General features: G+C 40.1%; 2 protein-coding genes across 10 annotated transcripts in view; both read right to left on the bottom strand.

The window, feature by feature from the left end:
- Positions 1-18,978, bottom strand: part of LOC111224653 (ELKS/Rab6-interacting/CAST family member 1-like) — a 120,019-nt gene extending 101,041 nt beyond the window's left edge. For all 9 annotated transcript variants that reach the window (XR_002665230.1, XR_002665231.1, XR_002665232.1 and 6 more), the window contains exons 1-4: positions 18,761-18,978; positions 7,571-8,449; positions 5,661-5,738; positions 5,277-5,432 (exon numbers count right to left, since the gene is read on the bottom strand). Coding sequence is in view for 6 of the 9 variants with exons in the window: in XM_022749220.1 (XP_022604941.1) it covers positions 5,277-5,432; positions 5,661-5,738; positions 7,571-8,077 (741 nt within the window). In the remaining 3 variants the exon portion in view is untranslated. The remainder of the gene's footprint in view (positions 1-5,276; positions 5,433-5,660; positions 5,739-7,570; positions 8,450-18,760) is intronic.
- Positions 18,979-20,875: 1,897 nt separating this feature from the next.
- On the bottom strand, positions 20,876-24,748 carry LOC111224792 (E3 ubiquitin/ISG15 ligase TRIM25-like). Its single transcript, XM_022749436.1, has 2 exons — positions 24,689-24,748; positions 20,876-23,596 (listed from the first exon to the last, which is right to left on the bottom strand). The coding sequence occupies exon 2, from the start codon at positions 23,592-23,594 to the stop codon at positions 21,762-21,764; it is 1,833 nt and encodes a 610-aa protein (XP_022605157.1). The 5' UTR covers positions 23,595-23,596; positions 24,689-24,748; the 3' UTR covers positions 20,876-21,761.
- Between the last annotated feature and the right edge of the window lie 599 nt (positions 24,749-25,347).

Raw genomic sequence — 25,347 nt, 5'->3', positions numbered from 1 at the left:
GAAAGGAGTATCTCCCTCTCTCTATCTCTCTCATCCTACCCTCGACCTGAAGGCAAAGTGCCACCAAGGTGTAACGGGCACTGTGTTCACCTGCCTTTTTGGATTAACCTCCTCACTCACTCACGCGCACGTGCGCACACACACACATACACACACACACTGAGAGAAAGAGCTGACAAATCACTAGACCTTTTGCCCACTGGGTTCAACAAGTAGTAGGTTTATCATTTTAATCCTACCAAAAACAAAATGGAACCTCTGGGCTGACGTTAAACCAGTATACATATGTTGTTGTGACAATTTGTGCATTTTAATAAAATCCATCAACAGGATGATATGATCTTCAGTCTTTAAAATCTGCTAGGAAACTAGAAACAGTCTCACTGAGATTAATGTATTATCACAGAAGAACATTTTTTTCTCCCTCTTTAAAAACACACACACACACACACACACACACACACACACACTTCTATTCCAAACCAGCACCTCGAGTATTAGGTTAAATAATTGAGGAGAACGAAAACAGTGCAGCAGTAAAAGAACAACAGCCACTGGGCTGCTATACTTTCTCCATCACACACTCACACACACACACACACACACACGACTTCCGACATCATACCACTGCCAAGTACTTTCCATTTCCATAAAACACACACAAATTGTTGCATGCAAACAAAAACATATACAATTGATAAAAATAGAAATGGTAGAAACAGAGCAGTCCTGCACAACACATGCACAAGAACATGCATCCCCATGTGCACATACTGTATATACAGTAACACACACATGCAAATGGGCAATTATAAACATGCAGGCAACCGTGCAATCTGCGCCTCCACAGACACACACACTTGTGTATACAAAAAGCCCAATTGTACCTGACACACAACGACATATCCTAATCACGACGCAACACCATCTCTCAGTCTCTCTTCTCATTCTCTCTCTCTCTCTCTCCTCATCTCTTCTCTCTCTGCTTCTCTCTCTCCTCTCTCTCTCTCTCTCTCTCTCTCTCTCTCTCTCTCTCTCTCTCTCTCTCATCAAGCAAACAAACAAACCCGTCTGGCAACTACTTCTCCTTAAAAATGCATACATGCAAATCACCACACATAACACCCTACATAAATGAAGAAACATACACACACACATTCACACACATGCCAGCTCTGATGTCACGGGGCTCGCCTGGAGTACAGTAGACAATAGATTGCATCTAGCAGCCCCAGAAACAGACAGACACAGCGGTTATTGTTCATTGGTATGATTCATTTCTGGGACAAACCACGTAGAACAGAACATGCACTCTGTTCAGAAATGTATTGTATTATCCCCAAATCCATTTAGGAAAACTTAATTTTGGTATTTAGCTCAATATGCATTTAATGTTGCATAATTTTGTTCAGCTTTCAGAGAGAAAACAGCATTAGCAAGGTGTCATTTGTGCATTAAACTCTTGTTAGTTGCACGGCAGGCAAGTATGGGATTGAATGGAAACAATGATGCTGAACCCCAGATGACAAGGTTACAATCATGAATGCTAACTGTTGCTTATCTTCTGCTTGAGCTTGTTTATCTATTGAATGGAAAGTGTGCACTGTTTGGAGTGCAGATAGCAACAAAGAAAAATTTAAAAAAAGAGATGGAAAGAGACAAAAGTTGTGTATCTTTTGTGTAAGAAAGAAACTAACTTTGCGAGGGAAAGACAGAGAAAAAAAAGATAGAAAGTGAAGCTTTCCTTCAGCATTCCAAACATTCCTTCATCTTTCCCTTTTTTCCATGCTTTGCTTTCTTTCTGCGTGAAACATTGTAGTTACCTGCTGTGATCAAAGAGGTGGAACAAATTGGGTGAACACACTCACAAACTCACTCACACACAGCGAAAACCAAAGCAAGGCGGGACACTAAAAGTGACAAAGGAGGCAGACAACAGTGACCACAGTATTAGGCTGAATAGATTGGGGATGTGTATTCAGATCAATAGATTTGTTAGGCCAGGGTGTGTCCTTTCTACTGAATTGTGTTCTGTGGCAAAGCTGCTCCACAGGCCCAGATGGAAAGTGAGAGAGGGAAGAGAAGGAGAGGGGCCGCCGTGAAAGAGAGGAAGTTCGTCAGTGGGAGCGAGAGGGAGACGGAGAGTGTGATGACAATGAGTGGAGAGCGAGGTAAGACAAAATGACTGGATGTGGGAGGTGAAACAAGAGAAAGCAACTGGCAGAGGGAGACAATAATAATTTAAAGCTCAGTGGGGATGTCTGCGATCTAATCTGACTGAAAACCTGCAGATTTGCTACATTTGCCAAATGAAAACTTTTTTTCACTATTCTCTCACTGACAGTTTATTTTTTCCTCTTTAGTATCTTTAGCTAAGTAGCATCACACACCTGTCAGGAACACAAGCATGAACAGAATGAATAAGCTTTACTGATGTCACATGACAAGATTTTGTTTTCAGTCCTCGCACTGCTTTTACAGGCAGCCAATATGTAAAATTGCTCAGTTGAACCTTTGTACATTAACCTTCAGCTCTATGGTGGATGGTGGATTTCAGCTCATGGTTTTGGTTGAACAGCTCAAAAGTTTATGGTTTTGATTCACTCAATTTCTTGCAGCAGGCAGCAGTTTTCAGTGAAAAAGCTCTGACAAACTAACTGTACATTACCTGCCCAGCACTAAACAGCAGACACATAAAGTTAGCAACTAACTGCTTAACATACAGGAGCATTTAGCAGCTAAAGAGCAGATATTTCCCTCAGGAGCAGGTGGAGATGAAAACAAAGCAAAGAAAACAAAGAAAAAATGAAAAGTAAGTATTGGATAAAATTTGTGAGGTGCCCTGAAACACAACTACTAATTAATGCTAATGTTGCTCAATGTTAGCTGAATGTGTAACTAGACTGTTTGCCATCGCAATTCGATAAAACGTGAGTGTTGTGTTTATACCAAAACTAATGGAACTTTAACAATTAAGTAAAAAAATCACATTCACGGCTACAGCTTATAAGAGAATCAGGGGTGGATGTAATGATTACTTTCATTATCGACTAATGTCTAGTTTGTTTGTTATAATTAATCTATTAATTGTTTGGTCTATTAAATGCAAGACAAAGCAAAAAATGCCCATCAACTTCCCTGAGCTCAGGATGACATCTTCAAATTGTCTGATTTATCCAACGATGAGTTAAAACAAAAGAACAAAAAGTTGTTTTTTGACCAACAACTACAAAGAAAAGCAGATCTTCACATTTTAACGCTGGAACCAGGAAGCGTTTTTTTGTTTATTGTTTAATAAAGGACTTAAATTGATAATCGATCAGTTGTTGTAATCATTCATTTTCATTCTACTGAATAATAACACTAAATAAAATCTACATATTCTTATCAACATATACAACAGACAACAACAAAAGTGGCAGGTCTGAAAATCTTGTAGATAATTATACCATGATTTATTGGATCTTGTTTATAAAGACCTGAGTCTAACAAGTGCAAACATGAGACTGGGAATGACTGTTATTCTGGTTTTGAATTTATAATGACACATTGTAATGATATGAGAGGAAGGGAGTCACGCACAGAGAGTGCAAACAGAAGGAGAGGAAGAGATAAAAACAGAGGCGGGCGGAAGAGAGGTGAAGATAGCGGGCCATGCATGAAGGAGGTGAATAAGTGAGGAAGCATGGAGGAAAGAAGGAGGGAGGAGGATGGGTGGAGATGAGATGTGCATTCCTCAGCAGGGGCGTGACCAAGCACGTGTGTGTGTGTGTGTGTGTGTGTGTGTGTGTGTGTGTGTGCATATTCCAAAATTACTGGGAGTTAACTTAATTCAATTTCTAAGACGAGGATGATGGCAAAGATACAGAGAGAGGAGGGAAGGTAGGAGGTAGGGAGGAGAGAGAAAGTGAGAGCTGACTCACCATGTGATGACAGAAATAGAAGAAGAGAAGGAGAATGAGTAAGAAGAGAGAGAGAAAAAAGGGAGCGAGGGGACAGAGAAAAGCCAGAGATGAACAGAAAAAGAGAGCGACTGAAGAGAGGGAAAGTGACAGGATAATGAGAGCAGGAAATGAAAAGGACGGCTTGGGTTAAAAGGGTGTGATTTGTCTGGAGGAGAGAAAGGGAATAAAAGTAAAAGAGATCAAGAGAGTATAGCACATATTCCCTGACATTAGGGATCTGAAAATATTCTTACATGTCTTAACATGTGTATTCACTTGCTCCGGCAGCACACACGCACACACCCAAGGAGGAGTGTGTGTCTAAGTGTGAAGGCACCTGAGGATTTTTGTAGGGATGGCAGGAAGCCAAATACATGATAGATTGATCAACATATCATCTGTTCCTTTGTTCTCTCACATGTGCACACACAACACACACATTTCGACTCGATTTATGGATGCAGATATACAAGCATGCACATACTGCATGTGTCCTCACACACACAAAACTGGCTATAAATTTTCTTGGAGAGCGATTTAATATCTGGTGATGTAATTTCACAACCTGAAGTCTTTTCCCACATATTTTTTTTTTCTACATTATATTGTAATGTTTGTCTTATGAGCAACATCAAAGCCTTAAATACACTCACACAAACACACACAAGCAGAGCCAAGAGCATGTGCTGATGACCAAAATGTAAATGTGATTATTTTCTTGAATTAAAAATAAAAGGCAGCGAGTACTGAGCACTTTCTGCACTGGTTTCACATTGACAGCGTGTGAAATGAGACACTGCGAGGCAAGAGTGACAGCAAGTGTGTGTGTGTGTGTGTGTGTGTGTGCGCAGCTCTTGCATAATATTCCAGCCTCCTGCCAGACTAGCTGTGTCTCAGTCTCATCCAGATGGCTTCTGAACCAAAAGACAGCTGGGAGTCCCCAACCAGGCAGCCCACTTCATCTGTTTACCCGTCTTCAAGGCCGCCTTACAGCAGCGAGACAAATCCACCAGAACAGTCCATGAATATCAGGATATGCCCCCTTTGGGCTGTTCCATGAAATTTTGTATTAGATAAAATTGAGTGAAAGAACTATGTCACAAGTAGGGATAAACCTTATCTAAAGAATAATCCACAGGGTTTGGGGTAAAGGCCATTTTCTAATTCTTCAATTAACTGCAATGACGGCAAAATAAACCTAAAACTGAACAGGATATTCCAGCTGACATACTGCTCCCTCCATTTCTGTTAATTTTTTACGAAATATATTCACTGTCCCAAAGAAACACGTTCACAGTTGCACGCACACGTACACTTTCATCATTTTCTTACCTGTGTTTCCTCTTGTACCACTCTGTATTGTTCCTTCCAGACAGTCATCTTTGTGGCTTCATCCTTCCTGAGCGCTCTCTCTTTCTTCAGCTCTGGACTCCAAAACGTCTTAATGGAGTTCATAGAGGAGCTAAGCTTGGACTCTTTAGCCTCCAGCTACAAGAAATCAGCATCAAATTTTGTTTGCACCTTTATTAAATTACTCTCCATATATTAATTATTAGATTCACTTGCTTTTAGTTTTCCTCATAGCTGTTGTCTTAATCTTAAATTCAGGACTGCAGAATCCCCAGAGGGATTTATAAGCAAACAAACATCGTGATTAAAGTAAAAAGTATCTTGTCCTTTCCTTAGAGAAGTGTGTGTGTGTGTCTGTGTCCTTACCTCTCTGCGTAGTAGTTCATTCTCTCTCAGCACTTCTCTTAGTTGTGTCTGCAGGTCTGACATGGCACCATCTCTCACCTGGTAACACACACACACACACACACACACACACACACAAAGCAAATCGAAAATGTTTTACCCTACAAAGGTCAAATAGGAGATCACAGGACATCATAACTGAAAGTGAAGTACTCCCTCTGAAAACCACTGCTGGTGCTGAAAAATCATACACACATATGAGAAATCAGATATGGAAAGAAAGACCTTAATACTGTATGTGAAACATCATGATAATGTAACTGTGATTAGCACAGATATGCAGACAAATACTAATGATTTTTTTCAATAAACTGAGTTGGGCATTTACAGACGTAGTCCCTTCATACAGCACACACCTAACTTTGGTATTAATGAAAAATGCTCCCCGTATAAATGTTTAATTCACCTTGACATCAGAGCAGCAGTGTATTAATGAATTAAAAATATTTTGGATGCATTTTTAAACAACAAGCAGAGTATGCACTTATATTAGGTATCTGCAGCACCTGAGGCTTATGCTCAGAGTTTCTTGCAGTGCAAAGTTTAAATCATCAACACGACACATAAGGGAGTAACGGTATCTTCATCATAATCGTAATGCACAGTGCATGAATGTGGTATATGACTGAGATAAGCGTGTAAAGGAAATAAGGGTTAAGGCAGGATGAAGAGATTTTTGTTTAAGAAATAGTTAGAAACAAATGGAAGAGGAAGGGATGGGAGAGGACTCAGAGATGAGCTTTCAGGTTATGACTAATGGTGCAGAGGGAGTGGGAGGGCAGAACTTATCTATTTAAGCATACTGTATTGTCCTACTGTATTATTCATGGTAGATCGCCACAGTATGAATACTCATACAGCTCTTATTTAGTTGAAGGGTGACTTAAAAAGAAAATGTTAACATTTAGATGACTAATCCTCCACCTCCCATCTCTACACAACACAAATAATTCATAATTATGACAACATATTTTGTTTGCCAAGTGCAACTGATTTTTATCTCTTATTGTTTCTATGTTAATTTTCAAACATGATAACAAGATAACGACATGATTTTGCTGAGGATTCATGTTTTTTTAAGCCCTGGAAACAAACTGAACATATACATTACATTTACATTTACTCATTTGGCAGACGCTTTTATCCAAAGCAACTAACAAGTGAGGGACAACAACATTTCAATAATAGTTCAACATTTTGTGAAATATGCTTGTTCACTGTCTTACCAAGAGTGAGATGAGCAGGTTGATGCCACCCTCATATCTATCTGTTCAATATGAGGCTGGAGCCAGGAAATGGTTTGCTTAGTTTAGCATGAAGACTGGAAACAGCTAGCCTGGCTCTGTCCAAAGGTAAAAGGTTCATCTCTTCAAAAATCAAAGTGTAAGAAAAAACGACAAGCTGTGGTTGGAGTTGTGTGCTAGATTATGTCTTGGTCGAGAGCAGTGACTTTATTTTTGCACAGTTTAAACAAACAAGGTATAAAATGTTAATGAGTGAGCTTTAGAGGTGCTGGTGAGTGGATTTCTTTTTCTTTTCATTTTACCATGGGACAGAGTCAGGCAAGCTGTTTCCCCGTTTTCAGTTTCATGTTAAGCTAAGCTAACCAGCTGCTGGCTCCAGCTTAATATTTAGATATGAGAGTGCTACCAATCTTCTCATCAAAATGCTCAGCAACACAGTGTACGGTTGCATTTCCCAAAATGTTGAACTCTATTTTCATCTGGGTGACCTGAAGAGCCTTTTACAATTCTATCACACTTTGACAAATTTTGTTAGACACAAGTGAGGTATAAACTTCAGCCTACAATTCACAAAATGCTGACTTCAGCTTTGCAGCAATAGAAGAAGAAAACACAGCGGTGCCTCACCTGTCTCATGGAGTGGGGCACAGTAGCTGCCTGTGGAGGCTGGTTTTGCAGTTCCCCCCCAAACGCTATAGCATCACTGGGCATGACCGCTCCACTGCCTCCCCCTCCTCCTCCAGTGTTTATATTTGGACTGCTCCCCATAATGGCCGCCCTGACCCCGTAGGGAACCCTGGCCCCAGCCCTCCCCAAGGTCATGGTGCTTTTGGGCAGCGAGGGATTCAGCCCACTGCCCAGACTCCCAATGCCGACCGGGTCGTCAGCTGTGTCAGTGAAGTACATAGGACCGCCCGTGGCATAGGCAGCATTAAGAGACTGAATATTCTCCATGGACAGGGTTTTACCAGAGCCGGTTAGTCCACCGGTGGAGCTGCTGCTGCTGTTCCTCCGGTGTCCGAGGCGTGGGGAGCGAGGGAGGCGCGGGGAGCGACCGGGACTCCCAGACACTGACCCGTTACCATTGGATCCAACAACATCCAGCTTGGAGACAGAACGTGAGCTACCGTACATGGTGAGACAATATAAGGTGTATACTGCAGAGACGTAAGAGTATCTGGGTCAAATGAATAAATCGGCTAAATCAAAACCGTGAGATGATTGTCCAAAAAGTCAACTGTAGTAAGCAAAAAATGTAAAATGAATGACCAGAGAAAAATCTTAAATACTAAATCTAGTAGCTGAAAACACTAACTCCCTTCAGTCTTCTACTGTAGAGCTTCTTGACTTGAAGTATCCTGATGCAGTGTTGACATAACTGTGGTCAAGGCCTCTCCAACACCCTCACTGTAATCCATGGGCTTTGTTAGAAAACAATAACCAATAGGGCACTCCTTTAGATAAAGGTAGCCAGCTAATCCACGAGGCCTGCTGTGACAGGATTACCTAGAGAGAAAAGAAGAAAGAGACAGAGATTTACTGATCAGTGGAAAAAAAAAGATATACTGCACTCACAGTACAAAAGAATACACTGGATTTTTTTTTTTACCGTGTTATGGTTTTGATTAACCTACTTTTGACTAATGGACTACTTTCATCTATGTGTACAGCATTTGTGCACTGCTCTTAAAACAACAGGAGGAGACAATTAACCCATTGGTCAATGGATAGAAAATTATTTTAAATGATCAATTAAACAAAAAAATCTACATGATGTAAAATTACCTAACATTTGCAGGCCATAGCTGGAAGATGTCCTTACTTTTCTCTTTTTTATATCAATTAAATGGATTCGTTTTGGTTGTTTTGACGTTGACAAAATAGAATTTCAAAATGTCTCTTTGGGTTTTTGGTAACCTGCAATAGGCACTTGGCATTATGTTTGACATTTAAAGGGCTAAAAATGGCTAAATGGCTAAAAAAAATCATTTCAGAAGATATGAAAATAATTGTTGCACTGCAGTGCCTACAGACTGTGTACATAGAAAACAAACTTCAGACAAGCCTCACTAGGCAACCAGAAGTAAAACTGCCACAAGTCTTATCATAGCAGCAGGTAGAAGAAACTGCTTTATTCTAATATTATATCATACGCCAGAGAACACAAAGGGTCAAAGGGACAAAGAGTACCACAGGCACAAGCATCCCTTGATGGGTTGCTTCATATGATCACACAGGCTGCTTGGTCTCTCCACCACCCATTACGCCTTCTTCTTCAAACCACACTCTCTCCTGACACCTCTGGCAGCAATGCCAAAGTCACTGTCTTGTGATAAACGGGGTGATTCAGTCAGTTGACTTCATATCCATAGAAGTTAATAATCGCTTTTACATGTACTTTTACATGTCACACAATTACATATTATTAAAAATAGAATACTCCATGTTTACTTTTATTCAGTCGATCAAATCTTGTTATCAGTCCTTTTACATTCTGCAATAATTATGTGGGTAGAAAACATAAAGTTAAAAAAAGGTAATAAATATACGCCCATCTGTTCTGTTCCTGTTAATCATATGAGTCACACTGGATAGAGGGATCAGCTACACTCGATGCCAAAAATGTAAACTGTAATTCTACATATCAAACAGCAGAAACACCACAAGATTATGTTTTTACATGGTCTTACAGCCTGGTAATAGTCTGTCTGTGTGTGTGTGTGTTGGATGAAATAAATAACCTGAACATTAAAACTGATTAAGTCAATCAGGTCAAAGACACCATGTAATTAAAAGAGCTGTGAAAATAATGAAAAAATGTCATTGCTGTCACACTCGTCAGTGTCTTCAATTTAAAGGTGCATCAGTAACATTTGACTGTCTTTTGCACAAAATGATGATGATTATTTATGAGCACTGATTTCGGACGTGTTGCTGATAAATGCCTCAGCTTTCTGTTGCAAATGCTCTAGTCTCACAGGCCCTCTAAACTACCCACCATGGACTATACACTAAGCTATTTGATTGCACAAACAGTGCAGCATTTAGACTCTAAAAAAACCTTAGTGTGAAGTCAATGTAGAATTTAGAAATTCTGGATAGATATATTAAAAATGTTTATTATATGCAAACTTAAGTGGTCCCTCTAGAGTCAGTTACTGTATCAGATAAAGACATGACATTTACAACTATTTAAAATCGATGGCCAGCTGGTCAAGAATCATCATTCAGTCATTTGGGTATTGTTTCTTCACTATAACACGTTATTCTTAGAGTGTGGAGATATTTAAAGCCTAGTATTTATTGTACACACTGTGGCTGTGACCTTAAAACTGCTTAATACTGTTTAAAAAAAAATAATGTTAGTGATCTATACATTTAAGGTTATTTTGTAACAGAGTGATATTATTTTACATTATTCACATTCAAAATAGGCAGCCATAGAGATAAATGCAGAATAGGGGAAGATGAAGCCTTGAATTAGCTTAGTTTCAGTATAAAGAGCAGATTTTAAACCTAGTACTTTGGATGTACAGTGTGGCAGAGATTTGAGTAGTTTGTCTGAAATATGCCTCAACAGTCAGCATCTTGAACATTTCAGTTTAAGACTGATTAACTGTGCAGCCCTTCAGTTTACTCCTTTTAATCCACCTGCACTCCAACTTTAAGTCCCTACCCAGACCTTTAACAGCCCTGCAGTAGTGTATCTTTCCAACTGATGTTTTGCTAGGCACAGATCTTTGGCCAGGGAGGTCTTACTGACAGCCAGTCAGTTACAGCTACACACTCTCAAATGCAAACAGGGACCATCTGCTCTGTCTCCCCTTAGGCCAAAAACACACACCTGGACAGAAACAGGCCAGAACCTTGCCTCCAGCACACAGCTACACACACACACACACACACACACACACATTTATATACATGCACTTACACACACACACACATATATACATGCACTTACACACACACACACATATATACATGCACTTACACACACACACACATATATACATGCACTTACACACACACACACACACACACACACACACGCACAATGAGCAAAGACTGTGCAGGTGGTCACAGTCAGTCAAACAAGAGACAGAGATACACACACAGATGTATCAATCCACATACAAGTAAACATTGAAATAAACAACACATTTACAGATGCACACAGATGAACACACGTCAGCTCAATGTCTGTGAGTGATCATGTCACAAACAACACACACACATCTAATGCTTCATTTGAGGTCAGTATGAGACTGCAGAGACAGAGAGAGAGTGTGTGTGGGTGCTGGGGGCGTTCCTCCTCCTCCCCTTTGGACTTGCTGACCTGTAGATAATGTGTAAGGTCGCGTCCCCATTCTCACTATAAAGCAAAAAAATTTATAGTTTGTCTAGCTTCTTTTTTGTGGCCATAATCTAAGCATTCATCAGACACATGCAGAGATCTTTTTCGGCCATGACCTGCCTCTGCTCACATATGTTGGGCACTGAGCGGTTGGAGGATTATGAGCCTTGCTCAAAGGCATATCTGACAGGCTGTAGAAAAGAACATTCACTTCCCCCACTTACATTTTCCCAGTGGAGACCCACAAGGTCTCCTCTGTGATCATTGCTTCAGACTGAAATACGTATGGGACATTTCATTACAGGTTTGGTAACTGCATATTTACTGTATCCACTTAAGCTACATGTAGTAAAAGTGTTTGGACACAGACAAAATGCATATCCATTTCTGAACAGCTTATCTTGTTAAGGGTTGCAGGGAGCTGGAGCTTATCCCAGCATGCATCAGATTTGAGGTACCTGGGCAGGTCAGCCATCTATCACATGGCTAGACACATTTCTTTTTCTTTTTATTGGCTAGAGAACCTCATGGAAACCAAAACACACACCATGTTATGTTTTCTACAGTTCAAGTCTAAGGGTCACATCAATAAACAACCACAAGTTGAGAATGTGTTTGTGGTGGTTTTAGATTCTGAGAGGGGGCCTGGGGTGAGGGACAGCAAACAGCACTGAGAGTCAGATGCAAATAACAGTAACTGCAGGCTTATAATTTCACATGAACCAACCACAATCTTTTTAATGAATCTGCGATTTCAACTTACCTTCCAGGAAGTGTTTTGAAAGGATGAAATATTAAATACAAAAATAGAAAATAATAAAAAAAACAGTGAAAACACACAAACACACCTATGACGCAGCTGGCATCATGAGATCCAACAAACACTAGCATATGACTACCCAAGACCCATTTGTCAACTGGCTTACTATCCCCTTTTGCCCTTTCACACAGCTGTGAAAAAGCAATGTAGTGCTGCTGTAAGAAACAGCTGTTCAACACTGCTACACTGAAAGTTCATGGAAGTTCACAAAAGCTGTTTGCATTTACATGTGTTTTGGTTTCTGCTGTCATGAAATAGTCACTGAAACCTGGCCCATTAAAACTACAAGTTAACCAGCAGTCACTTCAAAGCTATTTCCAAGCTTCTGCTCTGCTGCTAAAATCCAGATTTTATCCTGACAAAATCTCCATACAGATAAATTAAAGATAAAGAGTGCTGTGTTTTCATCTATATTTACTTACAAAATGTTACTCCAAGCAACAGAATATCTTACTTATTTTGTCTCTCACTCAACGCACAGCCTCCATCTGGGTAACAAACTGCTGCTCCGCCTCTCTGCCACTCACTGAACAGAGTAGACGCAGAGAGAGATGTGCCTTTCGTTTGAGGGGCAGTACTGGCGACTCTCCTCTATGGGAAGTAGCTAAGGTTTGTCCAAAAAGTTGCTCAATTGGATGCTAGTTGCTTTTTTGAAACAGAAATTGCTAAAGGGGTTTGAAAGTGGATCCACTGTTAACACCGCCTGATGATGTAATAGAAAATGTTTACGCCAAATCATTTTGAAAGAGCAAAGGCCAATGGGAAAAGTAAACACTCGGTTAATCAATGGTGTAATTTCATCAAAAACTCAACTCTATCACTCACTCAGTCACTCACAGATATTCAGGGATGTAGCACTGAACCACGGCCAGTCCAGCCAAAAACTAGTGAGTGGGCCCTGAGATGTTTTTTTTTTTGTTTTTTTTTTGTGAAATTCAAGTTCATGCTTGTTTTGCAATGCTATTTGATATGCACCTTAGCATGAATGTCAATGTGTTATGGCAATTGCGATCAGACCTAAGCCTATAACTAATGTTTATTTTCATTATCAACTAATCTACAGATTATTTTGTTGATTGATCAGTTAGTCATTTGATCTATAAAATGTCAGATTGTAAAAGAAATGTCATCATAACTTCCCACAGCCCAAGGTGACCTGTTCAAATGTCTTGTTTTGTCTTTCTAAGAGTCAAAAACCCAACAATATTCAGTGGGAATATTGAAAATCTTGCTTAAAAATATTGCTTCAATGTTTTTAAAAGTAATCAAAATTGTTGCAAATAAATTTTCTGTAAATAAATTAATGGATTAATCATTCCAGCTCTAATCAGATCAATAATCACACATTTTCACCGTTGCAAAATCAGAATTATCAGCCAAATTCTGACTGGGGCATCTATAATTGTAATCAAAGATTAGCTGCCTTTTATCATAGAGTGTCCTGTAAATATCCAACCATAATATACTCTATTCAAGCCACAGTACCCACTGAAACTGATCCTGAAACAACCCAGGAGTGAACTTGAGAACCAAAATAACCTCATCGCCTTTATGTCTACAAAACACTCTACAGGAAACACCAGTGCATACAACGCCCTGTGTTTCATCCTCTGCCTCCCTGTACTGTTCCTAACAGCCATGCTGCATGCCTCATCTTTCTTCCACACACTCCCTCCACACACACACACACACAATGCTGTCTTAGGCCTCAAAGTCCTAGAATATCACACTAGGCTACCAAGAAAGTCTCCACAGTTGAATGCCAAGTACTTGTACTTGTGTAGATATCCAGTACGTGTTGGCACAGCAGAGGACAGACTTCAAATTTTGTCATTTGCACAACATGGCTACAGATAAAAACTCAAATTTTCTGCCACATTATGACATTTTAAATTAGTATGGCAAACTCATTAGCAAACATACACACACATATATATATATATATATATATACATATATACAGAGCAACATTAGTATTCAATCAGAGTCATGAATCTAAATCCAATATTCAGTCCTCTTTCAGCTCTGTTTTTGGTCTCTAGTAACTCCTGAGGGAAATATCTGGCTCTTTAGCTGCTAATGCTCCATTTTGTTCACCAGCTAGTCGCCAACTTTGTCTGTCTGTTGATTAGTGCTGGGAACGTAGCCTACAGTGGGGTTTTTAGAGGGTTTTTTGTTTTGTTTGCTGAAAACAGCTGCCTGCTACAGCCAAAAACGACACCCAGAATGACCCAAAACAGTAAAGTTGATGCCCAGAAAACCAGATGAGCTGAAAGACGCTATGAAGCTCAAAAGAGCTGAGCAGAACTGCAGAGTTGGGTGACAATTATCTGTGTGTAAAACTTGTCACTACAAGCAAATCGCTTTCACATACAAGTAGTCATGTGATCCACTGTTAATATACCAATATTGATTATAGTAGCTTTAAATTGACATTATCTTAAACGATACAGATGTTACTGTAAAACTTATGATAGACCCAAGCAGACATGATTGGGAGGATTAGTATTAAACACAAGGTATGGGTATGAAAGACAGGTTGTTAGTTACCTAATATGGGAGACAGCTGTTTCATCTCTTTTTCTTTTCCCCATCACTCTCTCTCCTGCCTCTAATCCATCCTTTCCCTCTCTCCCTGATGCTTTCACTTCCTCTCGCAGTGTCTATCTTTCTCCATCAGCATTCCTAAAGGTGTTCAGCATGTTCTATTTATGTGACAACCACGCATCCGTCTATCACACCGCACAAAGCAACACACCACTCAACCTATACTTATCCAGCTGGTGTTTCAGCGTGGGAGCTGAATTTGACAAAGTTTGTCTCTCGCCTGAGGATCGAGGCTCATAAAAACACATTGCACTCATCTTGAATATTATTATTCTCCATTGCTTTCTGTTCCTGTCAGGCTCGTTGTGATATGATGTGGCTGGAAAGGACTCACTGGTGCTGTCTGGGGTTACACATCTCACTGAAAGTCAACTTGGCAGCTCCACTGAAGGTTAGAGCCCAACTTGTTCTGCACCTAATCTGTCTGAAGATTCAAAGTGATGATCCGCCGTTCACCAGATTCAACATTTTTTAGCTGCTTTATCAGGACAATGATAACATTACCTGTGAAAATCAAATAGCTATTTGTCCAAAGGGTGCAAAGGTGAGGTGAAGTATCTCAACCCCAATAGTACTACTATTATGTCATGGTAAGTACAAGATAAAACACAAGACTATGTGACAACTCATGTGTCATCCAGGGCGTGGATTTATGAAACTTCTAAAATATACACTTAAAAATGCTCTAAGAACTTGCAACTTTGGTGTAATGTCAGTCTTTGCTGGGTGTTTTTCTGAAAAACATTATTCTAATTTTTAAAGTTAATTTTATCTGTGTGAAATCATTAACGTAAATCATAAGACCACAATAACATGCAGACAATAAAGACGCATGGAAAGTGCTGGCAAAAAAATGTACTTCCTGCTTTAATTGTGTTGTTTGTAAAAACATAAAAAAGTGTCCTATCTAATGTTTAAATCATATGTAAATAATATGCTTGCCAATATAACTTCAGCTAACATATTTTTCATCATGTCAGTTACTTAGTACAGTGTCCTCTGTGCATGTCTCAAAAGATGTGTGCACTCCTCTGTTGCTGTGCTTCAGTCATGTAGGAGTTGCTCTTAAATTTAAGAGCATTTTTAAGTTGCAAGAAATAATATAGATAAATAGCTTTTATTCTTAAGTTTGCAAGCACAAGTAAAAGTGAATTATTTTTACTTTCACATTTCACTTCAAGCAGTTTGGTAAATCCAGGCCCGAGGTCACTCCCAGCACAGCATCTCACTACTTCATGATGTATTTGGGATTACTAGGATGCACTGCTGTGTAAAGCATAACTCAGGCAATGTTGCTGTTTTGGTTTTGAGTACTTGGTTCCACATGCAAACACAAGATATTGTCTTGATGTCTGGGCATGATATTGATGACATATCATTCATCATCATTATCAACAGCTTTGTGCTGATTTCTGCATTTTTAACTGGACTGTAACACACGTAAAACAACCTCTACAGGATTTATGTGGAAATTTATTAAAAAAACTCAAATTCAAAACTTAAAATGTTTTTGTCAATTGTACCATGAATAGAAAAACCAACAATCCTGTACAGTCCTGTATACTGGGATAGCCAAACCTGCAATGGGAGTTTTTCAATTAACCAAGCAGCCCAATTACAACTGGGAGAAAATATTAGCAGTCTGTGACAGTGAATAATGTGTTAGGCAGAAGATGTCTGGGAAAGATACAGACTTTGGCTCACCAGAGCGACAGTGCCACAGGTCCTATCTGCAATAATATATATAATATAGTTCAGACACTGGAGAGCACAGCTCTGATAAGAGACAGATATCATCAGCTCCAGTCTATTGTGTACCACAGGAAATTAATCTGAGATGCAGGCTGGGCAAACAAAATACGCATACAATCAGGCGTTCACTCACACACACACACACACACACACACACACACACACACACACACACACACACACACACACACACACACACACTATATATGACTCACACACAAGCACACACATTCATACATGAAAAAATACACGGGTGCCATGGACATGCAATTACAGACCGTACACTTATCTAATCTTGGCTGCTGCTGCATACAAAACAAATATGGAAAATGTACCGTTGAGATCAGACAATTAACACAAAGGAAGGGAAGCACAAAAACCAATTCAGGAGTGTGTCCAAGTTAATGGAAGAGAAAGTGAGAATGTAACTCCCCCAGGCTCATCCTGTAAAGAGGAATGTGCTCATACAGTCAACTTGCAAGGGTTTAAAAAGGATGAGAAAGAGACCCAAACATCGCCTGAATCTATCTATCTATCTATCTATCTATCTATCTATCTATCTATCTATCTATCTATCTATCTGATATGATAGAATAAATCCTACCCCTGGCAAAGTGATAAAAAAAAACTTAAATTGAATGAATAAATAACAAAAAGCCATCAACGATTAGATAAAAGTGAGATCCGGGAAGTGATTTAAAAGAGCTACTGTCTTGGTCAGTCTAAGTTCCTCATGTTGTTCCTAAGTCTTGAGCTGTTAGGACAAAAGTTTTTACCTTTGATGTTGAGCCTGGAGACAGAGGAGTCAGACGGCTCCAGAAAGATTCATTAGGGCTCAAAAGCTCAGGAAGATATGACTACGGATCAGGTCATGTTAAGTTCTGAAAGTTAAAAGTTATTGTTAAAACTAGTTATGAAAGCAAATAAGATACAGTAGAATTAGGATAAAGTCTACCCAAACGCATACTGTGGTGTGCAGAGCAGGGGCATTTAAAAATGTCCAGTGTTTACAATAATCTCAGTGGAAGGAAGCAGATCAGTTCCCTGACTCGGTGTTCCCGGAGGAGGGGCGGTGCAAAGAAATGGAGCTGTGGGCGGAACACGGAGGAAATCACAGCGTGCCCCCCCACTTCAAACCCAACCACCCCCTCTTGTGCGTTGCAAAACACACGCAGCAGATTTCATCAACATGATCACATCGGATCCATGTTGTGCTCCGATCGATTTGGTTTGCGAAGGCGTTGTTATCAGTCATTTACTGTCGCCTGATCGTGTCTCGACTGCGTGACTTTGCGTGCAATCTGTCAGCTGGCAAGACGTGGCCGCTGACAGCCCTGTGCAGCAATAACAGCTATGAGGACACCATTGGACGTGCACAGGTCTCTGTGTTGTCTTGGAAAAAGTTCAGACACAAAAACAACAAGCCTGAAGAACTCTGTTAGAAATATCACAACACAACTAAAAGTCCCCATGGGAATAGAGATGAAACATAAACTTATTTATTGACTACCACAGGCACACTTCCCACACTCTATCGGAATATAAGTGATACCACAGGAGATATTCAATACAATAAGGTCATAAAACTGGTGCTGTAAGAGAATATTATAAGACTCTATATGCCTTTGAGAAACTACAAGGTTGTCAGCAGCACTTCATCTGCCGCCTGCAACACAGTGAACAGATTGATAATCGCATTTAGAGGTACACAGACAAGACATAGTGTTATTAGCCTGTTATTCCCGGGAAAGCCTCTGGCTGTACAGCTACAATTGGTTTATTGAACAAAGCGGGAGGACGCCTTGTTGAATGGGCTCACATTGTCGTTTGTTGCCCGCAAAAATACAAAACGTATCATAATGACAGTCCGGTCGAAACACGTATACTGCTTCCCTCCGGCGGAAATTTCACAGAGCCATGTAGTGTACTGGTCTCATAGCTGACCTGAAACTGCTGCACCTCAAAGCGGCCATCAAATTTTAATTATGTTATTGCTCATGTTCCTGTTAGTCCTCAAACGTGGCTACATGCAGCGACTCACACAAACACAGACAGCACACACGTGAGGGTGACCGAGAAGTGGCCAACATGACTACAACAGATATGTACATACACCTACACACACACAACACACACACACACACACACACACACATCACACACACACACACACACACACAACAACACACACACACACACACACACACACGTAGGCCCGTGTAATAAATCATGCATGTGTACACGCACACACTCAGACTGCCGGCTAAGTTCCAATACTCACTGCGGCTGTGTTAACGTTACTGCCCTCGGTTGTGAAACAAGCTCTGTGTTTCAAAAAGAAAAACAAAAAAAGGCCAGTCACATATCCTCTTCAGTTATTCTGCCGCTGTCAAACCTCAAAGTGACGTTTCGTAACGTAGCAGACGGTCAGCCGAGAGGAAACGCTCTCCTTCGGGCTGTCTCCCCGTCTCCTGTCTATCTCTTCTGTCTATCTTTCCCTCTTTTCCGTCTTTGCCAGCTCTACCACTGGTGGCTTCCCCACTGCCCGGGCGCTCCCGTGACGTCACGACGGTGGAGCGCGCGCCCCCGAGACGTACGCAACCCCCTCCCACTCCTCCTCCTCCCTTCCTCTCTCCCTCCCTTCCTCTGTTCCATTATTAAAAGAGAGAGATATTTTTCATCTTTAAATGTAAATGTTCTCCTTGGCTTAATGTTATTTCACCCACACTGTAAATTTATCATATTGTACATAAAAATCCTTAATTTTATATCCTGAGAAAGAGGCATTTTATATGGATGTTTAACGATGAAAGAATTCAATAATTCAGGTAAAATTATTTGTTAGCTTAGGCATTTATAAACGTCATGGAGGTCTTTGTTGTCTCTGCTCTACATTGTAACACAGTGAAATTCTAAGCCAGTGCAGTGTCATAGTCTATTATTAGATGCAACAATGCTCTATAAGCTGATCAAACGTTTTTGTGTGAACTATTAAACTGCAGCACAATAGCTGTCAAATAAATGCTGTAGAGTAACAAGTATGATATTTGCCTCTGAAACATTGTTGGATAAATACCTCTAAACTGTTAAGTGCAGTACTTGAGCAAATTACATTCCATCACTGGACATCACAGGTCGCACCTTGGATACATTTGTGGGAGGTCACCTTACATCTACATGTACAGGTCATTCACACAAATAAGGTTGAACAGGTAATCAAATAGAACATGCTACAAAAAGGAAATATGGGGGATTTTTAATAACTTCAGTTCTTTTGATAAAATATAACAGCGACGCAGCAGACCTTTTTCACAGCAGACGCTTTGACTTCTCAAACACAGGTGTAACTAATATGATTGTTAACTGCTTCATTGCAGAGCTTGAACTGAGTCATGCAGCCCTGCAAGAAGTCAAAATGTCAATTTTTGTTAGATTTAAATGTTCTTCTGTCTGAGAAAGGGCTGTCAATTTAATATGTCATCCACAGTATGGATCTGTATTGATTTCATCATCACATGATGACTTTGATAGTTTTATGATTATTTCAGCTCGGGTGTGATATGGCCACTAGGAGGAGATAATCTCACTAAGTTTGATTTACAGTAATGTTAAACTTTTATTTATTCAATTTTATTGAAGAGGTGTCTCATCTCTTTAGTGTGATGCTTCTATGCTCTCTTCTCTGCATCGATGCTTTTTCTCATGATAGCAGGACCTGGCATGTTCTCCCTAACACAGAGTCAGTCTGTGTTTGATGAGTGAATGACCTACATACAGTATTGGGTAAGCGTAAAGAGAATGTGGCATATTTCATAGCTGGTCACTCTGATCTAGCAGGTCTCTCTCTTTGTCTGTCTCACACACAATTACACTCATCCTAAAGACATCTTTCCAACTAGACACTGAGCAAAGACATACACATACACACACACACACACACACACACACACACACACACACACACACACACACACACACACACACACACACACAGTGGCCCAGTTCCCTGGGCGCCAGTCAGTCAGACAGCTGAGGTATAAATAGTTTGCTGGCTAAAGTTCCCCTTGAGAGAAACGCATCAGGAGTGGTGGACCAGCGCTCTCTTCTGAAATCTCCACTAACTCCATCAGTGAGAACTTTCACTGGTTCTTTTAGTTGCCAGTGGCTTTTATGTGGTTTAATATTGTGAAGATTTGTAACACTGTATTGAAAAGTGCTATCACAAATCAAACATAATTCTATCAAGCATATTGATAAAGCTAGGCTTAAAGGTATAGGAACATTAAGTCTTACGAATCTCTTGATACATGAGACATGGGGGTTTCGTGTGCCTTGCTCAGGGAAAAAAAAATAAGATCGGGGGGACTAATTTTTGAGATATGCAATTTATTAAGCAGAAAAATACATATCACTTACATAAGAAACACTTGGTTTTGAACTTTATTTATCAGATATGTTTTGGCCAAGCACGCCAGGTGGATGTCTTAGTATTCAACAAAAGATAACATTAAAGAGACGAGTGAATTATGGACTCTGAAGTTAAAGGTTTCCACATGAAGTGATCAAAACATAAAATAATATCTATGAAAGTACAATGTCCCGATTAACAATTTTAACACACTGCTCAAAATTCAAAGAAATAACTGGCAAACAAGATTATTGAAACTAAAGCATGAGATGAGCAAAAAGTGGATGTTCAGCGAACTGGAAATTTGGTTCATCCTCACAGACAATGTAAGCCATGAGACAACAGACCAGAGTGTTGGTTAAACAATGGTGCCACATTGTGGTCAAATACGAGTATTGCAACATGTATGTACCGTGTATGACTTATCTTGTACCTTTCTTACAGACTGCAAATGAACCTCATCACCAACTGCCACATAAGTGATCTTACCTGCTTTGTTTAGTTAAAACGGAGAGGCCTGTTGATTTTACCTCACACATTGCATTTTGCAGATTTGTATTTGTATATTTTTCTATTCATTTACTGTGTATTTATTATTATTACTATAATATAGTAGCTTTTTTGTTTTACTTATTTACTGCTTTACTTTCCCTCTTCAATGCAGGGAAGTTTTTCTGATATACTATATATACAGTATATTCTACTATTTCCTGTTAACTGGTCTGTGCTGCAAGAAACACAATTCTATAAAATCCATCAATGTATATGCCCCATTACTAACAAACAGAGTTGGTGTGTGACTGAATGATCTGAGAGGAGAAACAACAGTTTCAGTAGAAGTTACACATTAGTTTCCTTTGATGTATGTGGCACTTTAAGTTGCATGACCTACAGGAGTGATAATGAGTACGTTGTTGGGGTCCTCTCCAAAAATACTAAAAACAGGGTAAAGCTTTGGTCTGCTACTGAGGGGAAAGCCAGTCATAGAAGAGAGAAAGGCTATCGCTGCTGGTATGGTCTCAGTGAAGGCACATCCTGTGTAAGAGTAAATCAGAGACCTGGCGTCCACGTCATAGAAGGAGACCTCTCCCTTCTCATAATCAACAAATACACCAATTGTCTGGGGTCTTTGCGTCAGGAACAGGGGACCAGAGTTAACATTATGAACAAAAGAGTCATCCTGGTAACAGAATCCACAAAGTCTCCAAGCCCCCTTGTCAGTGTCGTGGGTCATCTTATATTTTAAGGACTCTTTGACCACTTTTAACATCCAACCTGTGCTCCCACTGACCCGAACCTCATAGTAGAACCTTCCTGAGGAATAACCATCTTTCCCAAAGACTAGAGGAATATCTTGATATCCTTCCCCAAATAAACCTTTAAAAAACGTCCTTAGTTGGCTTTGCCGTAATCTCACTTCCTTCCCATTCTCAGACACCAAGAGTTCAGAATTGGCTGCGTAGGTGTCCAGAGTCACATCCACTGCATTACACTGCTGGATCATCATCAGCTCGTCCTGCGGTGGATTCCACACTTCTGTAATAAACTCATCTGTTATCGGATTTGCTGCTGCATCAGGCTGTTCAGCTCTCTCACAACCATCAGACAACCTAACCTCATGAATTAACATCTCCATCTCATTACTGAGTGTCTTTTCCATCTGAGCCACAGTTTTTTTAACCATTCCCACATAACTCTGTTGACTGCTGTCAGAGAGATTGTGTGTAAATGGAGGTGTGAAGTGGGACAGGGGGTGGAACAGGTCCTTGTGTAGTTCAGGGATATAAAGGGATGGCCAGCTCTGCAGGAAGTGGATGTCATCCTCTGTTTGTAAGAGTTTCTCCATTTTGGATCTTCTCCTCCGCAACTCATCGACCTCTTGCTCCAGTTGTGTCACATGGTCTTCAGCCTGCTTCTCTGCTGCTCTCTGCTTCTCCTGGATCAACCCAATCAGCTTGAACTGACTTCTTTGCAGAGAGGCCACCAGAGCAGCAAAAACCTCATCAATATCTGCTATCTCTTTATCAGAGTCTTTCTTCCTCTGTTCAACAGAGGATTTGATTTCCTCAATACTCCTGGTGTTTGTGTCTTCCATCATTTTCATTTCGGACGTCACATCCTCCAGCTGGGCTTTCCTCTCTCGAAACACATTCTCTAACGGGACGGCTTCATGCATCACATGGTTGTCTTTCAAGCACATGAAACAAACACACATCTGGTCTGTGTGACAGAAGAGCTCGAACATCTTGCCATGCCTCTTACACACCCTGTCCTCCAGGTCTGACACAGGGTCAATCAGCTTGTGCTTCTTCAGGGTTGTGACTCTGTGATGAGGCTCCAGGTGAGACTGGCAGTATGAGGCCAAACACACCACACACGTCTTCTGGGCTTTGAGCTTCAGCTCAAGGCAGATGTCACAGGGAACCTCCCCTGGTTTTGCAAGTATTTGATCTTCACTCCTCACCCTCATGTTGTTGAAACGCTCCACCATATCTCTGAACTCTGTGTTGACCTGAAGCTGTGGTCTACTATGGAACTTCTTCTTACAGAGGGGGCACTGTATCAGGTCACTGCTGTCCCAGTACCCTGTGAGACAAGCCTTGCAGTAGTTGTGTCCACATGGAGTAGTGACAGGCTGAGTGAACCCATCCAGACAGATAGAACACAAAGACTGTTCTTCACATGGGAGGCTGCTGGCTGAGGCCATGTCTAGATAAGAGGAGATGATTTGATGATTATGATTTTCAATTTCAACCCCAAGTGGTCAGAGTCAGAGCATGAAGGCAACATGTAATTGTGCAGAGGTGTGACACTTTGGAAAATATTGGTTTTGATTAAGACTTCCATCAAATTCAGCTGTAGATAAACTGTGGGTTAGATAAAATATGCCAACACTTTATGCCAGAGGACCTGTACATACAGTGTGCTGTTTGCAGTAATTTTGGTAAAAGTTGACAAAACGTTTAACGTTAGATTTAGGTCTGTCATGCAACAAAGGTCCATGGCCTTAACACCTAGCCCACCAGAGTGCCCATCTTAAACTACCTGTGAGTTATCTGTATTTCTCCTTGCAATGCAAAAATATGCACAGTCAAATTAAAAAATCATTTTTGTGTTCACCAACAAACATCCGCAGTTAAGGCAATGTATCATTATCTAAGAGTTGTGTCCTCAAATGGCATTTTGACCCACAAGGGGTAAAGAGTTAATCTGCCCAGGCTCACCAGTCACAGATGGAAATAGTGATACAGAGAATTTCCTGTGAAAAATAATCAACTGAAATGGCTGTTAGACTTGATTAGCAGTTCATGACGACGCAGAATGCCACTGTGATGATCAATGCCAGGATCTTATGATCTTTTATTAGTATGATGACGAGAGATGAAAAGAAGTTCTAAGAATATAAACAGACATATGGCTATAGTCAAACAAACACATTTTTGTAACGTACGCTGGCGATGTGCCACTGATTATTTCCCCCTCTGAAACATGAAGAAAACATTTGAGTTCAACAGCAAACATCTTATATGCTTATAATAGAAATGTTCCAAACAAAGCTTGTAATAACTCAACCTTAAATCTGTGATTAATACAGGACATGTATCATTACTAGGCCTACTTGACACTGTAAAACACAGCCTGAAGATAGTTTAAGACTGGGTATGTGAAAGTCAACTATGGTGACCTAATCATCGGACTATTTCTCATAAAATCACAAACTAATTTGAACTGAGTATACCCTGCAGGCACAAGAAATAGGCTATCTTAATTAAGGAAGATCAAAAAGTAGTTGAACTTTACCTGCAGTGATGTCTGTGAAAAAGTTTCCCTTTAGAGTTTCATTTCTCCGGAACGACACATGATCCCTCATTTCACCCACTCCTCCTCTTCCTGGAAAAACTTACAACAACTGACTTCGGCAGCCTTGCTCCCTCCCCTCAGACAGCCATTGTGAATCTTTTCCTTCATGGATCATTCATTTTCATTTTAACAACAGAAGAAGTTGTTTGTAAACAATATGTGGACTACATATTTTTCAGATATGTACAATCAAATTTCTCAATCAGTTTCTTTACTGTTGGGTCTTTCTATTTAATTTAATTTTACAGTTTGTTTTTTTGGTATTAATCTCTGAAATGCTTTAGAAATTCTGTTTATCACAAAAAAGTACAACAAACCATCTGGTAACTCCAAGCGTCATTTCTACATGAGGTATTGCAAATGAAAAAGACACCTTAAAAACATATGTTTGAAAAACAACAAAACTGTATGCCTAATTCAGAAATGAAACAGCAATAATGCTTCTTGTAGTCTAGAAAACCTCAACAATGTCCTAACTTAAAGCTATTAAAGCTACAAGCTTTGCTATTGCTACATAGCCAACATTAGCATTAACAGTTGTTGACATACCAGTAGAAGAAAATGTTGCCAGTTCAGCATCAAACTTCAATTCTTTACCC

This window comes from Seriola dumerili, unplaced genomic scaffold, assembly GCF_002260705.1.
Source record: "Seriola dumerili isolate Sdu_G_001 unplaced genomic scaffold, Sdu_1.0 BDQW01000138.1, whole genome shotgun sequence".
Lineage (NCBI taxonomy): Eukaryota > Metazoa > Chordata > Actinopteri > Carangiformes > Carangidae > Seriola > Seriola dumerili.
The sequence above is the reverse complement of the archived record's forward strand: the minus strand, read 5'-3'. Positions and strand labels throughout refer to the sequence as shown.

Coding starts and splice junctions, on each gene's coding strand:
- LOC111224792 (XM_022749436.1), bottom strand. CDS start 23,594: ATGGCCTCAGCCAGCAGCCTCCCATGTGAAGAACAGTCTTTGTGTTCT.